The sequence below is a fragment of the Phacochoerus africanus genome, chromosome 8 (assembly GCF_016906955.1).
Source record: "Phacochoerus africanus isolate WHEZ1 chromosome 8, ROS_Pafr_v1, whole genome shotgun sequence".
NCBI classification, from domain to species: Eukaryota; Metazoa; Chordata; class Mammalia; order Artiodactyla; family Suidae; genus Phacochoerus; species Phacochoerus africanus.
Genome location: NC_062551.1, coordinates 3893071 through 3917211, shown reverse-complemented (window position 1 = coordinate 3917211; position 24141 = coordinate 3893071). Strand labels below are relative to the sequence as shown.

General features: G+C 59.0%; 1 protein-coding gene across 1 annotated transcript in view; it reads left to right on the top strand.

Annotated features, from left to right (window-relative positions):
- The window catches only part of CRISPLD2 (cysteine rich secretory protein LCCL domain containing 2), a 64087-nt gene that overhangs the window by 4824 nt on the left and 35122 nt on the right, over nt 1-24141 (top strand). The window contains exons 2-6 of the mRNA XM_047789611.1: nt 10174-10482; nt 15502-15620; nt 18373-18505; nt 19459-19574; nt 23239-23339. Of these exons, the coding sequence (XP_047645567.1) occupies nt 10243-10482; nt 15502-15620; nt 18373-18505; nt 19459-19574; nt 23239-23339 (709 nt within the window). The 5' untranslated portion in view covers nt 10174-10242. The remainder of the gene's footprint in view (nt 1-10173; nt 10483-15501; nt 15621-18372; nt 18506-19458; nt 19575-23238; nt 23340-24141) is intronic.

Here is a 24141-nt window from a genome sequence, read left to right as displayed (position 1 = left end):
GGCCCTGCCCCAGACCTCCTGAGGCTTTGGGGGTGGGGCCGGCAGTCTGTGTTCTAACACAGCTTCCAGCACTTTCTCGGTCCAGGCTGCAGCGTGGGACCTGCCGCCCTAGAAAGCCAAGAAGGCCTGCCTGGGGTCCCGGCCCCGGAACGGGCTGGGAGGGGCTGGCCGAGGGGGGTGGAATGTTCTGTTTACGGGGCCTGGTGTGACCAGGAAGAGGTCACGTGGCGAGGATGGAGTGAGTGGCTTGGGAGCCAGAATGACCTCTTGCGTCCAGAGCAGGGGCTCCTGGGAATGAGTTCTTGGCGTGTCCGTGGGGCTTTCTTCCGGAAGAGGCTCCACTGGTTGGCACCCGTTGCTCTGGGGCGTGAGCAAGTGTCCTGACGCTTCCAGCATCTTCCTCCAGCACACAGTGCGCCTCTTCTGAAAGAACAGGTCATCCCCCCACCCCAGCATTTAAAATCTGTGTGTGTGTGTGTGTGTGTGTGTGTGTGTGTGTGTGTGTGTGTGTACGTACCTGTCCGCTGGGTCTCTCCCACCCCAAACCGGCTCCCAACACAGCCCGTCTGTTCTCACGGCGGGAGGCACCGCTGCTTTAAAAACACTGCGCTTCACAGACCTTAAGATATTTTCAGCTTCGGCCTCGCTGTGGACAAAGTGCCCTCTCAGCCCGGGGATGAACCGGGCCCTGGCTGGGAGAGTCCAGGGCTGGCCCAGGTCGGGGCCCCGGCCGGGCGGGCCTCTGTCTGGCCTCTGGCACCTTCAAGTGTGCTTCGAGGGGCTGTCGGTGACCGGACTCTGGAGGTGTCTCAGGCCTGAGACTCCTGGGGGAGCCCCAACGGATGTTCTCTTGCATGATGCGGTCCTGCTTCTCTGGAGCCCTTCTTCCAAAAGAAGCCAGAGCTGCTTTCTTTTTCTCCCCCTCTTTTAATTAAAAATTTTTATTTTTTCTTTTTTAGGGCCGCACCCGCGGCATATGGAGGTTCCCGGGCAAGGGGTCGAATCGGAGCTGCAGCTGCCGGCCTCCACCACAGCCACAGCCACTCAGGATCCAAGCCACATCTGTGACCTACACCGCAGCTCACAGCAACACTAGATCCTTAATCCCCTGAGCAGGGCTAGGGATCAAACCCGCATCCCCATGGATCCTAGTGGGTTCTTAACCCACTGAGCCACAATGGGAACTCCCCCTTTAACTTTCCCCTTCAGCTTTTATTCAGGTTCGATGTGCTAAGAAGGATGCACAGGCATTCGTGTGCTGGGGGACGAGTTTTCTCCCAGGGCTCCCTCGCGAGCTGTGGCCCCAGAGCTGCAGTGTGTGGCCATATCCCCTGGGGCCCCTCCTGATGCCCCACCCCCGAGGATACCCGTTTGTGGACTTCCGATGGCCTCGGTTGGTTTTGCCTGGTTTTGAACTTCATGCGAACGGAACCAGGCGTGTCTCATCACTGGGGTCTGGCTACGTTGGTTTCACATTGTGTCCATGAGCTTTGTCCGCGGTACTGCATCTGCCAGGCTCTCGCAGAATAGAACAGACCTTTCACCATAGGCTTCGTCCCTCCCTCATTACACACCCACGCACACGTGCACACACACGCACACACCCCCCCCTTCTTAGCATTCAGAGCAAAATCAAGACTCCTGTCTTAGCCGTCAAGTCCCCTGGGCACCTGGCCCTGCCAGCCTCTGTGACCCCACTGGGCCTGTGCCTGTCCTTGGTCAGGCCACGACAGCGACCACCTCTGAGCCTCCGTCCGTGTGGTTCTGGCTGCCTCTCCCTCTGCCCAACCTCAGTGCCTGTTTCCCAGCGCTGTCCCCCTCCAGCCCCGGCCTGTCTGTCCACTGATGTCCCCCCCTGACCCCCAGGGACAGACAGACTGTTCACTCTCGTATCCCAAGGACTCCATGGCCACCTGGGGATCTGCCCGGGGATTTTCACCCGCGAAGGAGCAGATTCATTCCATAACCTGTTGCTATAGAATCGGAGCTGGGCATCTCTGAGCTGGGTTCCAGGCTGTGACTCAACCTTGCAGGTACCACCCAATACCCGTGAATCATGCCTTTCAGGCCGGAGGCTGGCCCAGGTGCTGCCAGCTCCATGGCCCAGGGCAGAGAGGATCCGGGCTGCCTGGATTCACCGCGAGGAGGACGGCCGGAGACAGGCCTCACACAGCGGTGGACGGCGGGCCTCTGCCGCTGGGCTCTTGACAACCACCGTCTCCGTAATGTTTGCATCCTCTCCCAGCCCCGGGAGAGATTCAGGGCTTTGTTTTGCCCCGTGAGGAACTGGAGGCTCCGAGAGGCCTGGAGTCAGGATTCAGACGGGGGCTGACCCGGGGTCCACACTCTTTACGCTCCTGCCGGGAGGCCTGGGTTTCTGGTCCTGTGGAGATGGAGGTTTCCTGCTGTTTATCCAAAGCTTTGCTGGGAGCTTTGTTCCCAAGGAGCCATCCACCCTCTGCAAGAAGGTCCAGGGGGCCCCGGGGCTGGGCACTGGCCACTGAAGACTGTATCCGTTTATTACCCAGTCACTCTGAAGTGGCTTCTCTTGTGTATTGACGTGGCTTGCATTTTTTTTTTTGTCTTTTTAGGGCCGCACCTGCGGCATATGGAAGTCCCCAGGCTAGCCGTCGAATCAGAGCTGTAGCCACCGGCCTACACCACAGCCACGTCTTCGACCTCCACCGTAGCTCACGGCAGCGCCAGATCCTTTACCCACTGAGCAAGGCCAGGGATCGAATCCACAATCTCATGGATGATAGTCGCGTTCATTAACCACTGAGCCACAACAGGAACTCCACAAACCTGGTTTTTAGTTTTTTTGTTGTTGTTGGTTTTTTTTTTTTGCGCAGAATAGATGAAGAAAATGTTTGTTGAATGACTTTTTTCTTTCTGTTCAAACTTGTGTATATTCTGGGCATAGTATGTAAAAACCCGAGTGGGTTTCGAATATTGCACGTGTTCGGTTAAGCATGCTGGCATTGTCCTGTGTAACTCAGGAGGGCCTATCGTTTGCCGAAGGGACAGGGGGAAAGAAGGTGCCCATGGAGGTGGCATTTTTGTTAAGCCCGGTGTCTGGCCTTGTGGGGTGGGGGCAAAGTCATTGGCAGGGAAGGAAGGGGCCTATTTCCTCCGCTGTGCTGTCGAGAAGGCTTTAAGGAGGACGGACCGGATCCAGTGGAGGCAGGAGAACCCCCCCCCCCCCCCCGCCGCTATGGGATGTCTGGTACTTACCCAGCCGCTCTTCTCAGTCCTGGGATCTGCTGGAGACAGGCCGGGGTGTCCCCCGCCTCCTCCCAGCCCTCACTTCATTCCTGGAATTTCTGGGTGGTTTGTGGGTCTGCCTCTGCTCTGCCTTTGGCCTCGCTCACAGGCTGAGTTCTTTTGCGCTTCTGAGGAAGAGCAGAGCCCGGGGCGCTCCCGCCTTGGGGGTGAGCTGCGGGGTCCCTCGCTGAGGGAGCCCAGCTGTCATGGGGGTGCAAGTAGAACTGGGCTGAGTAAGGAAGCAGTCAGTGTGGCGGCCTCCTTGGCATCGTCCTCAGGCATCTCGTGTGGCCGCGAGCAAGTTGCTGTTTGATTTAAGCCTGAGTTTCCTCATCTGTAAAATTGGGATCAGGCTTGCAGACACCATCCGTCTTGCAGGGAGGATGAAACGTGAGATGCTGCGAGGAGAGCGCCCGGAACCACGCCTGCTGCTTTGAGCCCATTCACCGAGGCTTGGCTGGGTTACCGGTGATAAAAGCTCACCGGGCAGTTAATACCTGCCGAGGTATCAGGTTGGATGCACAAGACACAGGGCCAGCCAGTGGCGGGCTGGGGCTGGCTCACCCCAGCTCATGCGAGCCGATAGTTAAATGTTCAGAAAAGTTGTGGACCAGTTAAACACAACTGTCTTGTTGTTGTGGTTGTTGTTTGGAAGTACACGTGATTTACGATGTTGTGTTAGTTTGAGGGGTACAGCAGAATGACTCACGTCTACACAGACACGTTTTCTTTCCCGGATCCTTTTCCCTTACAAGTTGTAAAGTGAGCATGGTTTCCTGTGGCGACAGCCATCATGAAACGTTATATAAACTTACAGTGAAATAAGTTGTGTTTAAAATGAACGTAGGCGTTCCCATCATGGCGCAGTGGAAACGAATCCAACTAGGAATGACGAGCTTGTGGGTTCGATCCCCGGCCTTGCTCAGTGGGCTAAGGATCCGGCGTTGCCGTGAGCTGTGGTGTAGATCACAGACGTGGCTCGGGGCTGGCGTGGCTGTGGCTGTGGCTGGCAGCTGTAGCTCCATTTAGATCCCTAGCCTGGGAACCTCCATATGCCAAGGACGTGGCCCTAAAAACGCCAAAAAAAAAAAAGAAGAAGAAGGTGGTAATACATACTCAAAACTTAGCACTTTTTTTTTTTTTTACTGCGCTTTATATTCTCTCTGCTCTTGGGGTGGCTGGTGTCTATTCTGTGCCTATGATGGAAAAACTACACCTTGGTGTGTTACTGGAAGTTCTTTCCAGAAACTCCACACTCAGCGAGCCCATGCTGGTGGCTTGAAATTGCCACGGTGGGAATATTTATACCAAGGGGATTGGCAGACGCTACAAATCAGGGTGGGTATTTGGGGGCTTCTTGAGCACCAGTTGTTAACTGTTTACCCGTGGTCACTGGTTCCAGCCCTCCAGCGGCACCAAGTCTAGCTGGCCAGGCGGCTGGTGTGAGCAGGCGAGAGGCAGGCTGATGAGTCCTTGGACCCCAGAGCCAGTTAACTCAGCTGAGCTGAGCCCTGGAAGGAGACAGAGCCTCGAGCAGCCCTGGTCGCTGCACTGGGTGACTCTTGTCAGCCTGAATCTGGTTCCTGGCCAGATGGTCACATTCAGGCTACAGACCCCGCCTGTGACGTCCCAGAACCCACTTCCCCAGGAAGTTGAGAAAAAGGGGCCGAGGCCGTAGGCTTATGGTGAGCTGAAGTATATTTCAGTTTTAGGACAGGGCTTTTGTTTCGCATGCTGCCCCCGCCCCCTGCACATTAGACGTGTCATGGGATTTTTAAACATCAGATTCCATCTCAAAGCAGAGGTGGGGCTTGGAAATAATGTGGTGTAGGGAGATTAGCCGTCTTCACTGCCTTCCCCGCTATCAATTCCAGGCTTCCAGAAGCATTACTGCTTCCAGAGCATTTAACACCATCACCGTCATTTGAACAGCGGGCGCGATTAGCCGCTTAGCTGTGGGGTGCGCCGCGAGCCCTGTCATCTGTTGCCGCTCCTGTTCCTGCTTGGGTTCATCCCTCAGCCCCCGGCTCCTCTCTCGCCCCCAGCCCGCCCCCTCCCCTGCAGGCAGATGGAAGCTCGGGGATGACGCAGCCAGAGGGTCACTGTGTTCTGGAAGCTTCCAGGAGCTGAATCACGCCTGCAGACCTGTCGGTCTTGTTCACCACCGAGGCGCCAACAGTGTTCAATAAATATTTACGGAATGAATGTATGGGTCCCCTCCCAAGGGGATCAGACACTGACCATCCGTGGGTGAGCAAGGCCGACAGGTCTGGGGCCGTGATTAAGCAGTGACCCTGGAGCTGAGTCTCAACCCACGAGCAGGCATTCCTCTGCGGGGCCTGGGCCGGGGGAGGGGCAGGTTGGGCTCATGGGCTGGGCTGCGGGAACAGCATGTGCAAAAGCAGAGAGCTTGGCACGCCTCGGAGCTGACGGCTGGCGGGCTCCCACCTCAGATTCATCTTTCTGGCAGACTTTCCCAAACACAGACGAAGGCAACCCGGGCGGGTGACGCATCGGACTTAAACTACGTTCTCTTGCCCTCCCTCCTGAGAGTTGAACTGGGGGCAGTGTGGCCCAGGAGACAGCCTTCAAGGAGACCCCAGGTGGGTTCGGGAGCCCACGGGGCTGCTGACGCCCCGAGTGTCCCTGGAGCCTTGGGGGGTGGAGGCGTGACGGCCGCGCTTCCAGAAAGCTGGATTTCAAGTCTCCATTCCACCTCAGACCAGCCCTCCAACCTCCCGGGCTCAGTTGTGTTGCCTGGAAAATGGGAGGGAAGATGGCCGGAGTCCACATGCATCTGAAAGCTGCTGCCATGGGAGTGTGACTCCAGGTTGGGTCTCGCTGTTGGCCCTGGAGCTTGAAAGCTTTGCTGGTCCCCTCCCCGCCTCCCTGGTCTGTTCTCCTGGGACCCTGGCACCACTGTCTTCTCTGTGTCCCCGGGGGCTGGGTTTGGCAACTGTGGCCAAGGAGAGACGTCTCCCAGACGTCGTCCTAGTAAATTGTGCAGCCATCCCCACGGGTGCTTTACTCGGTGTAAGGGGCCGGGGACAGAGTCGGGAAGGGCTAGGCTTGCCTTTGGCAACCCTGGGAGACGTGGGGGCACAATGCAGAGCGGAGGCGCGCGGGCCTCCCTGTCCAGGTACCAGAGGGCGCTCGGCCCGAGCAGGAGGTGTATTTGAGTCAAGGGACCCTCGGGGGATGGAGACTGGGTGGGTGTTGAGCGCGATGACAGGGCGTGTCTTGATGACACATCGCCACGATGTGAAGGTGTCACTCTCTGGGGGTGACACACTGGTGCCTTCTCCTTAAGAGTCACTGTGTGACTGGGGGGACCAGGGCCTGTTTCTGCTTTTGAACTAAGGTCGCTCTTGTTCAGGAGAACACACCTGGGTGGGTGGAGGGTGCACTTTGAAGCAGCAGTGGTTCCATTGTCCTTTCATGCTTCTGAGTTTTAACCTGTTTTATTCTTCATTCTTTCTAGGGCCGCACTGCAGCATGTGGAGGTTCCCAGGCTCGGGGTCGAATCAGAGCTACGGCTGCCTGCCTGTGCTACAGCCGCAGCAACGCCAGATCCGAGAGGCGTCTGTGACCTACCCCACAGCTCACGGCAACGCCGGATCCTTAGCCCACTGAGGGAGACCAGGGATCGAACCTGCATCCTCATGGACACTAGTCAGATTCATTGAGCCACGACAGGAACACCCTCTTTTACTCATTATTATTTAAAACCATTACAATAGAGACGTGCAAAGGAGAGCAGGCGCTCCGCACTGGGGTCAGCCCCCAAGGACACACTCCTTTGGTCACTGGGCCACGGCTCCTGCCAGCTCAGCGTGTCTGCCTCATGTGGACAGAGCTTACACTCGCCTGTATTCACTTGAGATTTTTTGAGTAGAAACACGACGTTAAAGACGAGTTCCTTCATATTCTCCTTCCCAGTCCCATTGCCTCCACCCCGAGTCATCCGCCACCATGAACTTGGTCTGACCAGTCCCGGTTTTACTGTACAAACGTGCCCGTGCACATGTGCACACACACGCGCACACCATATGCAGAGGTGAACATACATCTCTCAAGCATGTGTATATGATATATACACACATGTGTACATACATAATCTCCATAGACTCTACACAATATGCTTTAAAATTTACAAAAAGAGAACCATTAGTGTGATATTTTTACAACGTGCTTTTTTAGCCCAACTTGTATTTGAGCTTAGTTTCTACTGACACTCACAGAGCTCTGGCCTGTCCTTTTACCTGCTGTGTAATATTCCACCCAACTGCCCCACAGTTCATTTATCTGTCCCCCTACCAAGAGTGATTTGAATTGTGCCTGCCAGTGATTTATACCGAACCCAGGTTTTGGTCTAGTTGAGTCATAAAAGCAACTCATGTTTCTTGGCTTTAGGTGTAGCCTGCCCCTCAGGATGCTTAAACGTAGAATAAAGCAAATCGAGTGTTGTCGAGATGCCTGGGGGGGGGGCGCTGTGATGTCAGTCCTGCCCCCCACTTCGTCCCAGGTCTTCGCCCGCGTCAGTGCCTCTTGGCATCTCGTTCAGCCTGGGCTCTGCAGCTGGGACATGGTCATATATGGTGGTGTGACTAACGCAGGGAGAAGCGGGCCAAGAGCTTCCGAGGCATTGGCTTGGTTCCCATGGGGCCAGTGCACACACAGAAGTCCTCTGTATGTCCCTGGGGCTCTGCCCCAAGGGGAACTCCTCGGCACGGGGCCCACATCTCACCCACTTCAGAGAGCCAGGCTCCCCCTGGATGGGGATTATTTTTATCTGAAGCAAGGGCTTGGTCATGTCCTCGGAGAGTTTCCAGGGTTGGTGATGGGAACTGCCTCGTTCCCATGGCTCCTCGGCTCCACCCCCCACCCCCTGGGGCCTGCCTCTGAGGGTGGCCTCCTCCAGCTGCCACCTTGCAGCCCCGGCCAATTCGACCTAGGGCATATCTGGTTGTCGCTAATGTGGCTTAAGAACAGTGGAGGCTTCTCAAAGTTCTGAGCCTCCCAGGGACTCCGGGTGGGTTTCTGAGCCCCTTGCTCCAACTCGCTGCGCTAAGTCAGGCCTCTCCTGCTGAGTGGGGGCTGTATTTTCTTCACCCATCTCTCCAGTGCAATTGGGAGCTCCTCGAGGCCAGGGACCGCATCTTCTTCGTCTTCGTGCAGCATCTAGGACAGAATAGGTGCCCGGTGGAATTAGCTGGTGGCTCAGTGGGTTAAGGATCTGGCACTGTCACTCCTCTGGCTCAGGTCACAGCTGTGACTTGAGTTGATCCCTGGCCTCAGTTCGTCTGCATACTGTGGGTGCGGCCAAAAAACAATTGGTGCTCGATAAAGGTTGATGAGTGACCGACCGACTCTTCTTGGAAGCAAAGCAGAGGCGAGAGGGTGGACCAACAGTCCCTGCCTTGTGTTCTTGGACCAGGTGGAGGGCCAGGAGGAAGACACTGCCTTGTGATCGTTAGTGGAGGTGACACCCATGGACCACAGGGAGAGAGGAGGCAGGACAGTGTGATGGAGTTCCCTGGGGTTCAAGTCGTAGCAGCAGAGTGGCCTTGGGGTCCCCGCTCTCAGGCCAGCTTCCTCATCTGTAAAACGGGACTGTCGCTGCGCCCATCTCCTGGGTTGTCGTGAGGCTTGGAAGTGATGTGACTGGCACATGTGCGTGTGCAGAAAGGGTTCTTGAAAGGAGCACAAGGCACAGCAGAATTTCACCTAATAAATTAACTCCAGATCGTGGAATTTTAAAATTAGTAAGTGTTTTCCAAGACTAAGGCAGCTTTTCCTGCCATGCGTGCCCTGGAGGAAAGGTCAGCAGGAGGCCTTATTTAGGAGAAGGGCTCGTAGCCCAAAGACAATGGCCCATCAAGATCCTGGGAGGGTTGGAAGGTGAGGCAGTCCCGCCCTTGGCACCGTGTCCCTCTGAGAGCAGTGATTCCCAGCTGACGTGACCACAAGGCTGCGCACCTCGGCCCCCCGCCTGGCCCGTGCCAGGGTTGGGGTTCCAGAAACGCCCCCTGGGAAGCTCAGGTCCATGAAGGACCTCGAAGGTGCCAGGGTGCCAGCCGCCCTCTTCTGTCCCCTTGGCCCCGCTGCTGTGCCTGATGGTCACTAGTTACCCCCAAGAGCCGCTAACTTAGGAACCAGCAGGGTGCATCCGGCAGAGCCTGTCACGGGCTCCTGGTCAGACAGAAGCTGACCAGGGCAGGCCACCTGCCAGGCTGGTTGGCGGGCTTGCCAGGCAGGGACGGGGTGAGGGTGGGGTACTCAGGCGCCCTTGGGTCTTTCTGGCTGCCGCTTTCTCTGCGGATTCTCTTGGCAGAGCATGTGGCTGGGCCCCTGGGTGGGTTCTGGGAGGCTGTGTCTCAGTGTGTGATGGTTACGTGGCCAGCGCCCCGTGGAAGGGCCGTGATGGGAGGGGCCCCGTGCAGTGAGGGGCCTGGGGACGCCTGACAGCCATGTCGGCAGCTGAGCCTTGTGTGGCAGGGACTGGCAGGTGTGCCCTCACATTGGCTCACGGCACATCCTTTGGTCACATGAAATGACTTTATCGGTCTCTTTGGGGACAGGGGATGGAACTTAATTCAGGCCACAGAGCCCCTGGGGTCCTGAATGAGTAGAGTTACTGAGTCAAAATGAGAAAGGATGGAGCCAAGAGACGTTGGGTCCAAGAGCGGCCAAGCCAGGATGTCCTGTGTGGACTCGGGCAGCTGGCCTTGGGGGAGGCCCCCGGCTTGATTCCAGCTCCCGTCCGCACCGCTTCCTGTCTCGGGACGTGGGTGGTTTCGCTGCCCTGAGCCTCCGTCTCTCCCTCTGCAAAGTGGGGAGAGCAACGATGTCGGTTCCGCTGCCGGCGCTCGCGGGTTGGATACTGACGGCCGCTCTGCTTCCTTTCAGAGCTCGTGAGCACCCGGTCCTGCCACCCGAGGCCGCCCTGTCACTCAGCCCCTGCTGCCGCCTAGAGCCATGCGCTGCGTCCTCCACGGCATCCCGGCCCTGGGGCTGGCGCTGCTGGTCTGCGGGGCGCAAGGCTTTTTCCTGCCCAACGTCACGCACTTGGAGAAGCTGCTCAGCAAATACCAGCAGGACAGGCCCCACTCCCGGGCGCGGAGGGCCATCCCCCGGGTGGACCAGGAGGAGATCCTTATGCTGCACAACAAGCTGCGAGGCCAGGTGTCCCCACCGGCCTCCAACATGGAGCACATGGTGAGCGGGGCCCCCGGCAGCAGCCCCCCACCCCTGTAGTCAGCCCCCCACCCTTGGCTCTTCCCCCGGGCCCTCCTGGCGGCGAGGGGAGGCGGCCTCGGACGTGGCGCGCCGACCCAGCTCTGCCCGCTCCCCGCTGTGTGACCCCGGCCCTCCTTAGCCGGTCTGAGCCTCAGTGCCCACGGTCCCACGGCACGCGGCCCCCGGGACATTTGGATGGTGTCTGCCGAAGGCCCGGCACAGACGCTCAGCCCCGGGGCTGGAGAGTTGGTGTCATCTTAGCATCTTAGCCCCTCCTTTGGGCTGGCGGCTGAGTCCGTGAGAGGAGGAGGTAGAGAAGGATGGGGCGGGGGTCCCCAGGCATCTGGAGGAGCCCATGCTCAGGAGCCGGAGGGGCAGCCCACTCCCCCGTGCACGTCCCCAGCTCTGCCCCCACGTCTCTGTTCCCCATCCTCCCAGCCCCGGGGAGATGGGTGCTGTGACTCCCCCACTTGACAGGTTGGGAAACTGAGGCTGGAGGCAGAGGCTGATTCCTACCTGGGTCTAGCTGACTCCCCAGCCCTGCCCTCATCCCCTCCGCACCCCCGTCCATCCCTGCAGCCCTCGGCCCAGGGCCACGGAGCCTCTCTTTCCTCTGGACTCAGCTGCTCTGTCCCCTGTGGGACCCCCTCCCCATAAGTGGACCCACCTGTGCCTATGAGCTCCTTGGTGTCACTGTGCCCGCACCAGGTGGCCTGTTACCTGCTGTCCTCTGGGAACTGGCTTTGAAACCGTTTTTTTCCCTCGTGAAAATGTCCAGGTGTTTACTGCAAAGCGGCGGCAGATGGGCCCCCTTTCAGATGCTGACGCCTGGGCAGCTGTGCAGACTCTTTTGGGTTGAGGTGGAGAGAGGATAGATGGTTTTTTCGGGTGCAGACGCCTCCCCGCTCCTTCCCCAGGACCTGATCCTTTGGCTTCCCCATTGCTTTCTGGGTTGGTCCCCGTACAGCTTGTCCGCTGCCCACCCCGGGGCCCTCGTGCTGCCCATCAGGGAGTAGGTGTTTCCCTTGGCCTGACGCTTCCTGGGCCCCAGCCTGCCTGGGGTCCTGGCTCTTCCCGCCTCCTCTAGGGCAGGGGCTGGGTTTATGCTCTTTTCCTCACTGCGCTGGTCTAGTGGTTTTTGGGAGATTCATGCAGGTCAAAGGAGCATAGATCTGCAGCCAGGAGGGGCAGGCCCTGGACAGTCCGTGAGAAGCCTGTGGCATTTTCTTATTGGTTTATTTCATGATATTTCTGGATTGCAGCTGGAATCTGGGTCCTTCGGTCTAAATAGCCTGCTTGTGGGGGCAGCCGAGTCTCCAGGGTGGGGTGGCTGGAGCAGGAGGCTGTGGGGCAGGCGAGGCAGTCTGAGGCCCAGCCTCCTTCCCCCAGCATCCTTGGCCCAGTGCTGCCTGTCCTGGTTCCACCCAGACAGGGGCACTCATTTGAGAAAGTGGGTACAGGGCTTCCTGCTCAGCTCTGCTCACTGGGGCTTCCAGCCACACTCCTTTGAAACAGGCTCAGCACTGAGAATTGGATTTTATAGCTCCAAAGAGTTAAGACACCCCATTTAGAGGTTTTGTAAGTGGACAGGCTCTGGAGCCAGTCTGCCTGGGTTCAGGTAGCTGCCAGCTCTGTGACTTCAGCAGACTGCTTAGCCTCTCTGAGTTTATATTTCCTGACCAGCACAGTGGAGACAATACAAGGACCTTCTCGTAGAGTTGTCTGGAGGAGTCGCTAAGATAACGTGTGATAAGTAGTAAATAAATGGTGGGAGTTCCCATTGTGGCTCAGTGGTTAATGAACCCAACTAGTATCCATGAGGATGCGGTTATGGTCGCTGGCCTCGCTCAGTGGGCTAAGGATCCGGTGTTGCCATGAGCTGCGGTGTAGGTCTCAGATGCAGCTAGGATCTGGCATTGTTGTGGCTGTGGCCTAGGCTGGCAGCTACAGGCCTGATTCAACCCCTTGCCTGGAACTTCCATATGCCAAAAAAAAGTTGACCATACCGTTGCTATTATTTGAATGATCATATTTATTTCAGTGGAGTGGGACCAGCACTTGGTGACAGAGTGCAGAGCAGGAAGAGCCCCCTTGGACGCCAGACGAGGCCAGGTTGTTAAAGTTCCAGTACCTGGCTGTGTGACCTTAGCCAAGTTACTTAACTTCTCTTAATAGTAAGGTTCTTAAAATCTGTGGCAATGGAAGTAAAACATACCTCAAGGGCTTGTTGGGAGAATTAAATAAGAAACTGGGGAGTTCCCATTGTGGCGCAGGGCAAATGAATCCGATGAGGAACCGTGAGGTTGCAAATTCAATCCCTGGCCTCTCTCAGTGGGTTGAGGCTCTGGCATTGCTGTGAGCTGTGGTGCAGGTGGCAGACGCAGCTCCGATCCTGCGCTGCTGTGGCTGTGGCGAAGGCCGGCGGGCTACAGCTCCCATTAGGCCCCTAGCCTGGGAACCTCCATATGCCATGCGCGCAGCCCGAAAAAGCAAAAACAAATCAATAAATAAAATACAAAATAAATAAGAAATTGGTGCTGATGTTCCCTGGCAAATGGCAGGTGTTCAGGTGATGGCGAGTCCAGTGGTACAGGACCCAGCACTGCCCCTTCACCTGTGGTTACTTGAGAAAGTTAACTTTTTTACTAGCCAGATACCGTTTCCGGAGGGCTCCTTTGCCTCCCACCTGGGGGCTCCATGCCTGCTCTCATTCAGCCTTTCCCCCAAATCCTATTCCAGGTACCATTAGCCCATTGAGAGATAGGGAAACAGAAGCACAGAGAGGTGAAGTCACTTGCTCAACGTCACACAGTAGACATGAGGCAGAACAGGGCATGATACCGGGTTCATCCAACACGCACACTCTCACCAGCACACCTCACTGCCCTGGTCGCCCGTTTCCTTCCGTGAGTTGTCCCTTTGGGGGAACAGAGTGTCCACCTGTGCCTTTCCCTCCCTGGGACAGGGACTAGCTGTGGGCCAGGTCTTCAGCTGGGAAAGCCCAGTGGGCAGGCAGTGAGGGGGCAGGTCGGGGCTGGAGCGAGCCCGAGGACCCGGGGTTCATCACGCGTCACTCCCGCGTGCCTTGCTCTGGGTCGGCGGTCAGAGCACTGGGCACGGCTGAGGAAAGGGCCCCGACTGCCCACGTGTGTGTCGGCTGTAACCTCACCACACAGCCACACCGCAAGTGCAAGGCCTGCACTCCTTCGCTGGGGAGACACTGCTTTGAGGTCCTCCTATGTGCCGGGCCTGCTGCTGGCATCACAGTGATGAGGAGGTACCTCTGCCCCTGCTGCCAAGAGGAGGGTGGGCAGGGTGGGCAGGCGCAGAGGGAGCCCTGAGTCTGGCCCTGTCCTCTGCAGACCAGACATCACCTCTGCGTGTCTCCAGCCTGAATTTGAGGAGCCTCGAACCCCCAGAGATCGGAGGCGTGTCTGCCTCTCCCTCACTCCTCCTGGCCTTCCCGTGCCCTCCCCACACGGCAAGCAGGGTTCACATTGGTGAACCAGGGCTCAGACTAAAGAGGGAGCTTCTCAGGGGCCACGACCTGCAGGGTGGGGGCGGTGGGGCCTGCAGGGGCTCTGCCTGCCTCCCTGGACTCGAGCGGGCCCCCCAGAGCCAGCCACTTCCAGACACATCTTGGTGCGTCTCTGCCCCCCTCCCCCCCGCACCCCCACTGCCCCTCTGCCCTGGGTGACAGTGTTTACTTCTTGGAGCGTCAGGTGGCCCCAGCCTGGAGACGGATTCGCCAACGTGGTGCAAGTGGCTGTTGGGGGGTGGCCTTTAGTCTGGGAGGCAGGAAGGGGGCTGCCCAGCGTCAGGAAGCCCCGAAGGGGGCTCGCGGCAGGACCGGCCGCTTGGAACTGCAAGATCTGCTGAGTCCAGGGAGCAGCACCCTCTGAAGGCAGGGTGCGTGCTCTCATCCACAGACCTGTCTTCCCTGGACAGAGTGTGACCCCCGCGGCTGTGCTTAGGCATCTGAGAAAGATCCCAGGCAGAAGCGGCACCGTGCCAAGGCCCTGAGGTTGGGCGCTGCCAGCGAGAGACCCACGGGGTCCCCGCCGCTGAAATGGGCAGCGGATCGAGGGGTGGACCGGGGCCCGCAGGGGCAGGATTTGCCTCTGGATATCAGGGGCTCTGTTACCTCAGCCCGAAGGGGTTGGCAGGATGGGGGGCGGGGCGGGGGGCGGCCCTGGGACAGAGGTCTGCCCGGACAGGCTTTTGGTGTGCCCCCCACGTGTGTCAGGGCCGGAGCTGCCCCTGAGGGGCCGCCCTCCCTGCCCGCAGCTGGAGCATCTTTGCGCGGCCTCTGGGCGGGGGCAGGGCAGCCGCTGGCGCCCAGGGCAGGAGGGCCACTTGGTGTTGGTTCCTCCGCAGAAGAGAAGGGACCCGGCTCCTTGGTTCCCGGGCTCTTCGCAGAGGAGTTCCCTGCGCGCCCTGGGCCGGCTGGGGCTTGGGCCACTGCAGAGTCCTTGGCCCTGACCCCTGACTCGGTGGGCAGTGCCGGAGGGGAAGGACTGGGCCAGCTGAAGGCATTTCTTGCCACTTAAAAAAAATATATATATATATATATATCATGGTAACATAGATGTAATATAAAATTTACCATTTCAACCGTTTTTAAAAGCACTGCTCAGCGGCAGGAAGCGCCCTCACCCCGTCGTGCAGCCATCCGTCACCACCATCCTTCCCTGGGATGTATTCATCCCCCCATTTCATAGATAAGGACACTGAGGCTGAGAAGAGGGACTTGCCAGCATCCCGGAGAAGTCAGGGGCCGAGCAGGAGCTCTGAGGACACCTGGGGTCCTGGCTCCTCTAAATTATTTGCCGACCGGCCACTTCCCGCTGGCTGAGTTGGGGACCCATGGGAGACACACACAGGGTCCCTGAGCCCAGTGTCACCCCGGGCCCGGCTGGGGGCCTCTCTGCACGTTGGCTGCTCCCCGCCCCCATCCCTGACTGTAACCTCCTGGTCTCATTTCCCCTCTCCCCGCAGACCTGGGATGAAGAGCTGGCGAGGTCGGCGGCGGCCTGGGCCCAGGAGTGTATCTGGGAGCACGGGCCCACCAGTCTGCTGGTGTCCATTGGGCAGAACCTGGCCGTGCACTGGGGCAGGTAAGAGCCACCGTGGCCCCCGTACGTGCAGACTGGGGTCTCACTCATGTCGCTGAACCGCCAAGTCCGCGACGGTGTCTGCTAAATGTCACCCCGAGACCTCCCCCAGGTCAGCTGGGCCGCATTCCCGAGCGCCTGAGCCGCTGGGGGCCCCTCTCATCCCCTGTCCCCTGCCCCCGGGGCCGAGGGCTGGTTTCAGGAGGGAGTGCAGGAAATGGCTTTTGACCCATGAAGACTCACTGACCAGCCCTCCACGTGCGGTGCACACGCGTCCTCGGAACCGGGGCCCGGGTGTCTCCCGGGGGCTCCTGCTTTAACACTGCCCTGTCATTGAAAAGTCGGCCTGGACCGGAAAGAGCCTCTCACAAATACAGGCCAGGCTTTGCTTGCCCTCAAATCCAGTATTTCCAACTCCTTAAGCGTGGAGTCTAATGGGACCCCAAGCAGCTGCCCTTCCCTTTAGCCAGGGCCCTTCCAGGACGGAAGCTGGACACGTGTCCTGACAGGCCTCGAGCTGTGGCTTCATCGACGTGGCAACACGTGTTCTTTGCTGCTTTTTATAAAGTCGGTCTTCTGACAGCATTAAAAGAAAGTGTCTAGGGAGTTCCCTGGTGGCCTAGTGGTTAGGGATCCGGTGTTGTCACTGCTGTGGTTTGGGTTCGACCCCTGGCCCGGAAACTTCTGTATGCTTCGGGTACAACCTGATACATACATACATACGTAAATGGTTGCGTTTATTAAAAAAGAAGAAGAAGAAATAAGAGGAACTGTCTAAAGGGAACAAAACCCATCCCTTGGCTGCCTGGTTCAGCTCTGTCTGTGTTCCTAGCTTCCTGGGGCTGCGTCTGGCTGTGGGCCGGCATTTTTTCGCATCGTTGTTGTAACGTGGCCAGCCAGCTGTTAGTTCTTTTTTTTCCCCCCTCTCACACAATGTTGAACAATTTTCTATGACATAGTTGTCCTGGTTAACACCTCGTCAAGGCTGCCTGCGGGCCGTCAAGTTGACAGACCGGAATTTAGCTATTCCATTCTTTTGATTTTTCTTCTTAGCTGCCCCAGGGCTTGTGGAAGTTCCTGGGTCAGGGATTGAACTCTCGCCACAGCAGCAAACCAAGCCATGGCGGTGACAACGCCGATCCCTAACCCCTTGGGCCACAAGGGAACTCCTAGCCCTTCTGTCCTTGCAGTTAGTGGGTTACGTTTTTGTTTGTTGGCTCCTTTGAATGAGGTAGTAGGAAAACTGAGGAGGGGATTGACAGGTCAGAGGGCACAAAGCCTGTCCCCCTTCTGTGTGAATATCGCTGACTCACTTTCCAAAAAAGCCCCTCCTCCTCCGAAGCCGCCTCGGCAGACAGCTGTTCTTGTCCCCAGTGGCACAGCCTGGCGGTGGGGCTCTGGGGCAGCGGAGGGCCGGGTGGGTCCTGTGGCTTTGGACGTAGCTGTGGCCTGCGTCTCCCGCCCCGAGCTGACCCCTCCCTGGCCACCGCACTCACCGCCACCATCCTCTGGGTGCTGACAGTCATTGTTCCAAGACCTCCAAGTGCCCGCTCACCAGAGTGTGCCCGGCAGTGCCCAGCGCCCCGTGCCTGTTCTCTTTATTGAAACCGCTTCGTTTATACTTGCCGGTGGCAGTGACCCAGGCCTTGCCTCTGGTTTATTTTCTTTCCTGGTAAGAAAATAAGTGGTGCCAACCTGGCAGACGGGGCCCAAACGAGGGGACAGCATCCACTGATCATGACTGGGGGCGGGGCGGGGGGTGCGCAAGAGAAGACGCAGGTGATAAAATCCCCGGTGCGGGGTTGGTACCGGGTTGCCCGCTGGCTGCAGTGCTCTGCGGCCCTGCCAGTTCCTGCCCCTTGTAGAGTTTTCTGCCCTGATTCTGAGTCCTTGGGTCCCCTGGCAGCTGAGGAATGACGCTGTCCTGGCGGTGCAGGGACATGAGGCCTTGGGCTCCTCTTTACGTGTGGCTGGGACCTGTCCCCTAGAGCCAGCTCTCTCCCTGCTTCCACACCTCCCCTGCCGCAGGGGGTGTCCCGTCTGTGCCTCACCTGTTCGGTTACTTACCCCTTTCTCCACTTGGCCAAAGCATCCCTAAGTTCCCCAGGCCAGGGATCAAACCCGAGCCACGGCAGCGACAACGCCGAATCCTTAACTACTAGGCCACCAGGCAACTCCCTTCACGTTGACTTTGTTTTTTAAATTTTTTCTCAAGTACCTGCAGCATGGAGAGTTTCTGGGCCAGGGGTCCGTCCGGAGCCACAGCTGTGACCTATGCTGCAGCTATGCTGGCTCCTTTAACTCGCCTTGCCTGGTCGGCAATGGAACCTGCATCCTGGTGCTGCAGAGACACTGCCGATCCCATTGAGCCGCAGCGGGACCTCCTACTTGACTTTAAATGGACCTACACCTTCAATTTTGTCTTAAGCAATAATATCTCTGAAATATGGGGTTCGGGGGCTGCATATAGTTTCCTAGATGGACATGAAAATAAATACGTAATTATTAGCATTAAAAAGGACTTACTAGGGGCCAGGTAAAAGTTTCCCGCACGCGCAGGTGTCACCCAGGGACCCTGCTGGAACCCAGAGGGCCTCCAGGGATGCCCAGGGGAGCTTCTGGCCGATTTGGGTTTTGAGCACCTTTAGCAGGTGCTGGCTGGGCCGTGAGGCTGCTGGCCAGAAGGAGCCTCTCCTCCGGCTGTCGCTGTTGGGCGCGGGGTGGCGGGGACGTGACGAGCCGCTCCGCCCTGCAGGTACCGCTCTCCCGGCTTCCACGTGCAGTCCTGGTACGACGAGGTGAAGGACTACACCTACCCCTACCCCCACGAGTGCAACCCCTGGTGTCCAGAGCGGTGCTCGGGGGCCATGTGTACCCACTACACGCAGGTAAGTGGAAGGTCGGGCATGGCCTCAGACCGGTGCCCACGGGTATCACTGGCCCCGGGCCCGGGGCACTGTCGCCCCATCAGCAAACCTCTCTTGGGTCCTTGCTTCCTTCGCTCCTTGAATTCAGAGCTGCTCAGAACCGAGCTCTCTGCGGCTTGCTCACCATATGGACGCCGAGCGTGAGCACTAGAAGCACCTCTGGCATTCGTACATTGCTGCGGCGTCTTCCTTGTGTGTGTTTTCGTGTGTTCTTTTTTTTTTTTTAGGGCTGCGCCCGCGCCGTATAGAAGTTCCCAGGCTAGGGGTTGAATTGGAGCTGCAGCTGCCAGCCTACACCGCAGCTCACAGCCGTGTTGGCTCTAAACCCACCACGTCTGAGACCTACACCACAACTGGCAGCAACGACAGAGCCTTAACCCACTGCGCAAGGCCAGGGAGCCAACCCACATCCTCATGGGTACTAGTTGGGTTCTTAACCCACTGAGCCGCAGCAGGGACTCCACTGGTGGTGTTTTTGTCTTGTTTTGTTTTTGGCTTTTTGCCATTTCTAGGGCCGCACACGCGGCATATGGAGGCTCCCAGGCTAGGGGTCCAGTCGGAGCTGTAGCTGCCGGCCTCCACCACAGCCACAGCAACGGGGGATCTGAGCCGCGTCTGCGACCTACACCCCAGCTCATGGCAATGCCGGATCCTTAACCCACTGAGTGAGGCCAGGGATCAAACCCGCAACCTCATGGTTCCTAGTGAGATTCGTTAGGCACTGCACCACGACGGGAACGCCTGTTGTTTTTTAAGCAAATGTATGGACCTTCCACGGGTTAGGGAAAGAATCGGGTGCTTCACCCCTTCCACACACAGCCCTTTATTGCCAGCACCCCGTGGATCCAGGCCAGGTTATGTCACCCTGTGTGCCTCACCCCTTGAGCCCTGATGTGTGGGTGTCACCCTTTCAGATAGTCTGGGCCACCACCACCAAGATCGGCTGTGCTGTGAACACCTGCCGTAGGATGAACGTCTGGGGAGATGTTTGGGAGAACGCGGTCTACCTCGTCTGCAATTACTCTCCAAAGTAAGAACAAGGGGCCCGGTTTTATGGGTTTGGGTGCGGTTTCCAGTCATGGAAGACCCATCTAAACCCAGCTTGCACGGTGGAGTCTCTTCACTCTTTCGCGTGATGAGGCCTCTAGAGGTTGGCGCACCTAGATTAGCTCCCTAGCTCAGCAGTGTCAATGAGAACGCAGGCCCTTTCTGTCTTCTTGCTCTCTGCTCCTCTCCTCATGGTCACAAGATGGCTGCAGAGCACAGGACCTCACATCTTCACAAACAAAAGGGAGGAGAATCATACAAAAGGGCTCTCTTCTTAGGCTTTTCTCACCCCGGCCCACTTTCTCCTTATGTCATTGGCCAGAAGGAGACCATTCACGGACAAGGGAGAACAACACTGCCCCCCCTGGCTTAGGCCAATGAAATGAACCCCACTGGCTTTGCGAGTCCTCCTCTGGGCGACCTGAGTCAGACAGAAGCCGGAATAGCCGTTGGCTGGGCCCCCGGTGGGGTCTGCCCTAGTTCATTCTTTTTCTCTGGATACACGCAGCGGGCAGCACCCTAGAAAACAGGTATTCTTGCCGGTCCTGAAGATTTCCCTCCACAAAGGGGCCACATCAGGCCTTCATGTCGTAGCCCCTCTTCCTCTTCACAGCATCCTGAGCTCATCGCCGTGTCGCTTAGCCCTGTGCTCTCACCTCTGCTGCTCATCAGACAAACATGTGCTGATTCTCAGAGAACAGCTCACCCACTTTCCAGCCTGTGGTCTGCACGCCGGCCACGGGCCTGGCCGCCATCCTAACCCTGGGCCCTGCAGGCGGTGGGCCCTTGAGGCATATTTTCTCAGTGACTGAAAGAAGCAGGAATGACCTCATTTACTGGGTTGGGCCAGGAGCGGCCGTGGGAAGGTGGGGATGAGGTCGGGAGGAAAGCGGCGGCTCTCGGGAAACCATCCCTACGGCTGCGGGGGCAGCGCCTCGGCAGCCCACGGGGCGAGGCGGCGGTGAGGTCATCATGGGGTCCCCAGCCCCACGGAAGCGCAAGAACCTGGCCCTCCGTCGGGGGACTCCTTCCTGGCAGAGCAGCAGGGGGGAGTGAGGGACAGTTGGTTCCAGCCTTTATGTTCAGAAAGACACCAGAAGGCCCGCTCGGAATCCCATTCCCCCCGATTCGGCCCCTACCCTTCTCTTTGCCAACACGGTGACTTGCGTACAGCAGAACCCGCTGATCCTGAGTGCACAGCTCGATCCATTTGCACGCGTGTAGATACCGGGTCAGCACAGGCTGCTGTAACGAAACAGCCATACACGGGGCAGCCCGACAACCGGCCTTTACGTCTCTGGAGGCTGGGAGGCCGGGGCAGGGCCCAGCAGGGCTGGTTTCTGGTGAGGGTTCTCTTCCTGGCCCGCAGAGGGCTGCCTTCGCCCCCGCCTTTGGGGGTGGCTCCTCCGTGTGTGTGTGTCGGGGCGGGGGCGGGGGGGGGTAGAGGAGGAGGAGGGAGGGAGACGCAAAGGGGCCAGCGGCTCGTCTCTTCTTAGAAGGAGGCTGATCCTATCGGAGGAGGGTCCCACCTGGGGATTTAACCTTCGACTCCTCTGAGGCTCCATCTCCAAATGCAGCCACCCCCGGGTGAGGGTTCCACCTCTGAGTGGGGGGGGGGGGGGGGCACGTGCACGCGCATGCACACGCCCTGCGTGTGTATGTCCCATCCGACCACCCCCAGGTCAGGGTAGGGAGTATCCCGGGCCCGGGCTGGAGGCGGGGCTTCCCTTGCGCCCGAGCGACCAGGATTCTAACACCTCTCTCCGCATCGGTCATTCTGTTTGGTCTGGCTGCTTCTCTGAATGGACAGATACGGCCTCTCAGCGCCAGAGCTGGGAGGTTCGTCTGTGGTGTCATGTGTTCAGGGGATTTTTTTTTTTTTTTTTCAATGGCTCTGTAGTGTCCTCGGCCTCTTTCTTCAAGTCTGAGCCCCCAGCCATGCAGGGGGCAGTGGCCGAGAGGGTGGGCCCTGGAAAGGTGTCTGGGCTCCGATCCCTTTGGTGGGTGGGGGTCGGTCCTGGGCCTTGATGGCCTCGCAGGTGTGAGGGCAGTCACGTTTGGGGGCTGGTGGGGAGTCTGCAGGACGCGGGGCCAGGGCCTGGCTCCCAGCTGGCGTCCACAACTGCTAAGCCTGAGAGTGGCTCCTCCTGCTGTGTGCGGGGTGTGGCTTGTCTTGGAGAAAATGTGCAACATACAGACACTGGTGGACTTGGCCAGGGGGAGGGGAGGAGCCCGTCTGAGAGCCCAAGGGGTCTGAAGTAACCCTACTGAGCCCACCTGGTGACAGGGCAGGTGCCAGGGCGCTCTGGGTCTGCCTGGCGATGGTCCTTTGGGGGGGGCGGGCCCACCAGCCGGTATCCGGGTGGAGGCACTCAGGGAGTGGGGGCCGCAGCCCGGCGTGGGTGTTATCTTGCGTCTGTGGGTGGGATTATAACAGCCCCTGCCCACCTTCCCCAGGCCTCCCCCGCACCCTGCTGTGGCCCTGGGTGTTGCCATGCTGCTGTTTTAAGCCATTCGAGGGCAAACAGCGTGTTTTCTGCACTCTGTTGCCCAGCCAACTCTGGCAGGAGCCCCTGGCCTCCGTGAAAAGCTGTCAGAAACACCGCCCAGATGAGCCGATTGATTTAGGAAACGCTCAGAGAGCGTGTGGTCCTCACCAGGAGCTGCCCAGCGCCCCCTTCATCTTAGGCCCACCCCCGCCGTTACCCCGTTACAGAGGAGGAGATGGCTCAGGGCTGAGGGGCGCTGGCGGGGCCCAGCCAGCACGGGGAGCCTGCCCCTCACTGCCTGGCCCCGCGGCCTGGCCTTGAATCTCTCTCCTGAGTGAGCACGTGGATAGCTGGGGTGACCTTGAGGGAAGTTTCTAGAACAAATCTAGACACTGGTCCCCCACACTCACCACTCCAGCTTGTGCTGCCAAAGGCCCAAGTGCTACAGGAAGGGCTTGGGGACTCCGTTCCCCAACAGCTCCCTGGCTCCTGGAGAAGTCCCACCCTGTGGCCTCTGCTTCCTGCCCTGGGAGCTTCACAGGGAGGTGGGTGGTACCCAGGGCACCTCGGTCCCAACCCCTGGAGCTGAGCGTGGTCCATGGCTCTGAGCCCCACAGCCTGGGTTCCAATCGTCGTCCTCCCACCCCTTCGCTGTGTGACTCGGGCAAGTCCCGTAACCTCTCTGAGCCTCAGGGTCCTCTTCTGAAAAAGACTGAATTCCAGCACATCCCTCCTGGGTGCTGGAAGGCTGAAGTGAGCCGGCAGGTATGTGGTAAGGACCCGGGGAAGGCAAGGAACACCCTGGAACAGGCGACCTTGACTCGTTTGACAAATGGCTTCAAAGGGGATTCCAGCAGCTTCCCAGCTCAGGGGCGCTGGGGCTGGGAGTGTAGACAGTGTTCAGAGTTGTCGGGGAGCAGGGTCCTGGTTAGGCCCCAGAACCAAGGTGCTGGGGAGACGGATGCTTCACAGCCCCTGCCCGGGGCTCTTCTAGAATGCTCTGGGCTGTGCACAGGGGGCTCAGGGCGGGCGCCTTTCCCTTGTCACACCTTCCTTCCTGCCTGACTGCGTTCAAGGCCCCGAGAGGGTCCAGAAAGGCGAGGGGGGCGCCCAGGCCTGAGTGGCGGCCCCCTGACAGTGTTTCTGGTTTGTCCTCAGGGGGAACTGGATCGGAGAAGCCCCCTACAAAACCGGCCGGCCCTGCTCCCAGTGCCCGCCCAGCTACGGAGGCGGCTGCAGGAACAACCTGTGTTACCGAGGTAGGACGCCACGTCGGAGCCCTTGGCCGCCTTTCCCCTCCAACTCCCGCGTCAGAGCCGCTCAGCCGCAGTCCCTCCCGCCCTCGGCCTCCTGATCCCTGGGGGACAGCGGCCTCTGGGGACCCCCCCTCCACCACCACCCCGGGCATCTCCCGTGGGCGCACCGGCCAGACACACCCTGCCCTCTGGGTGCTCAGAATTTGGTATGAAACAGACAAAAAGAAGGAATTTAAAACAGCTGAAAGACGGCTGTTCCGGGCGAGCTGCAGGCCGGGCTGTCTTCAGCCCCCCCCCCCCCCCCCCCCAACGCCCGTCCTTGTCCCTGCAGCCACCCCCAGGTGCAGCACGCCCAGCCCAGCCCCGACTCGAGCCCCCCACCCCCAGCTCAGGCCAAGCAGCGCTTTCAGCAGCTGTGTACTTGGCACCCCTTGTCTGCGGGCCCCTCAGGTCAGTTCCACTCTCCCTGCCCCTGTAAATAACCCACCACTGTCCTGCCGGGAGCTCCTCACCGCTGGGGCCCTTGCCTCGAGCTCCTGCCCTGGAGGAGCACGACTGGGCCACGGGCCCGGTGTTGGTGCCTGCGTGTGCGTTTTCACGTGGCCTCATCGTCAGGTCTCGTGATGCTGAGGGGGCCTCAGGAGGACTGGGCCTTTCCCTTGGGTGGGGGGCACTTGGGGTCGGTCAGCCGGGCTCCGGGTGGAGAGGAGGGCCCCAGACCCTCTCAGGCCAGCCGGTCGCTGCCGATCTGCCCACCGGCAGGGCCGGGGGGCGGGGGACAGGGCAGGAGGGAGAAGCAGGATCC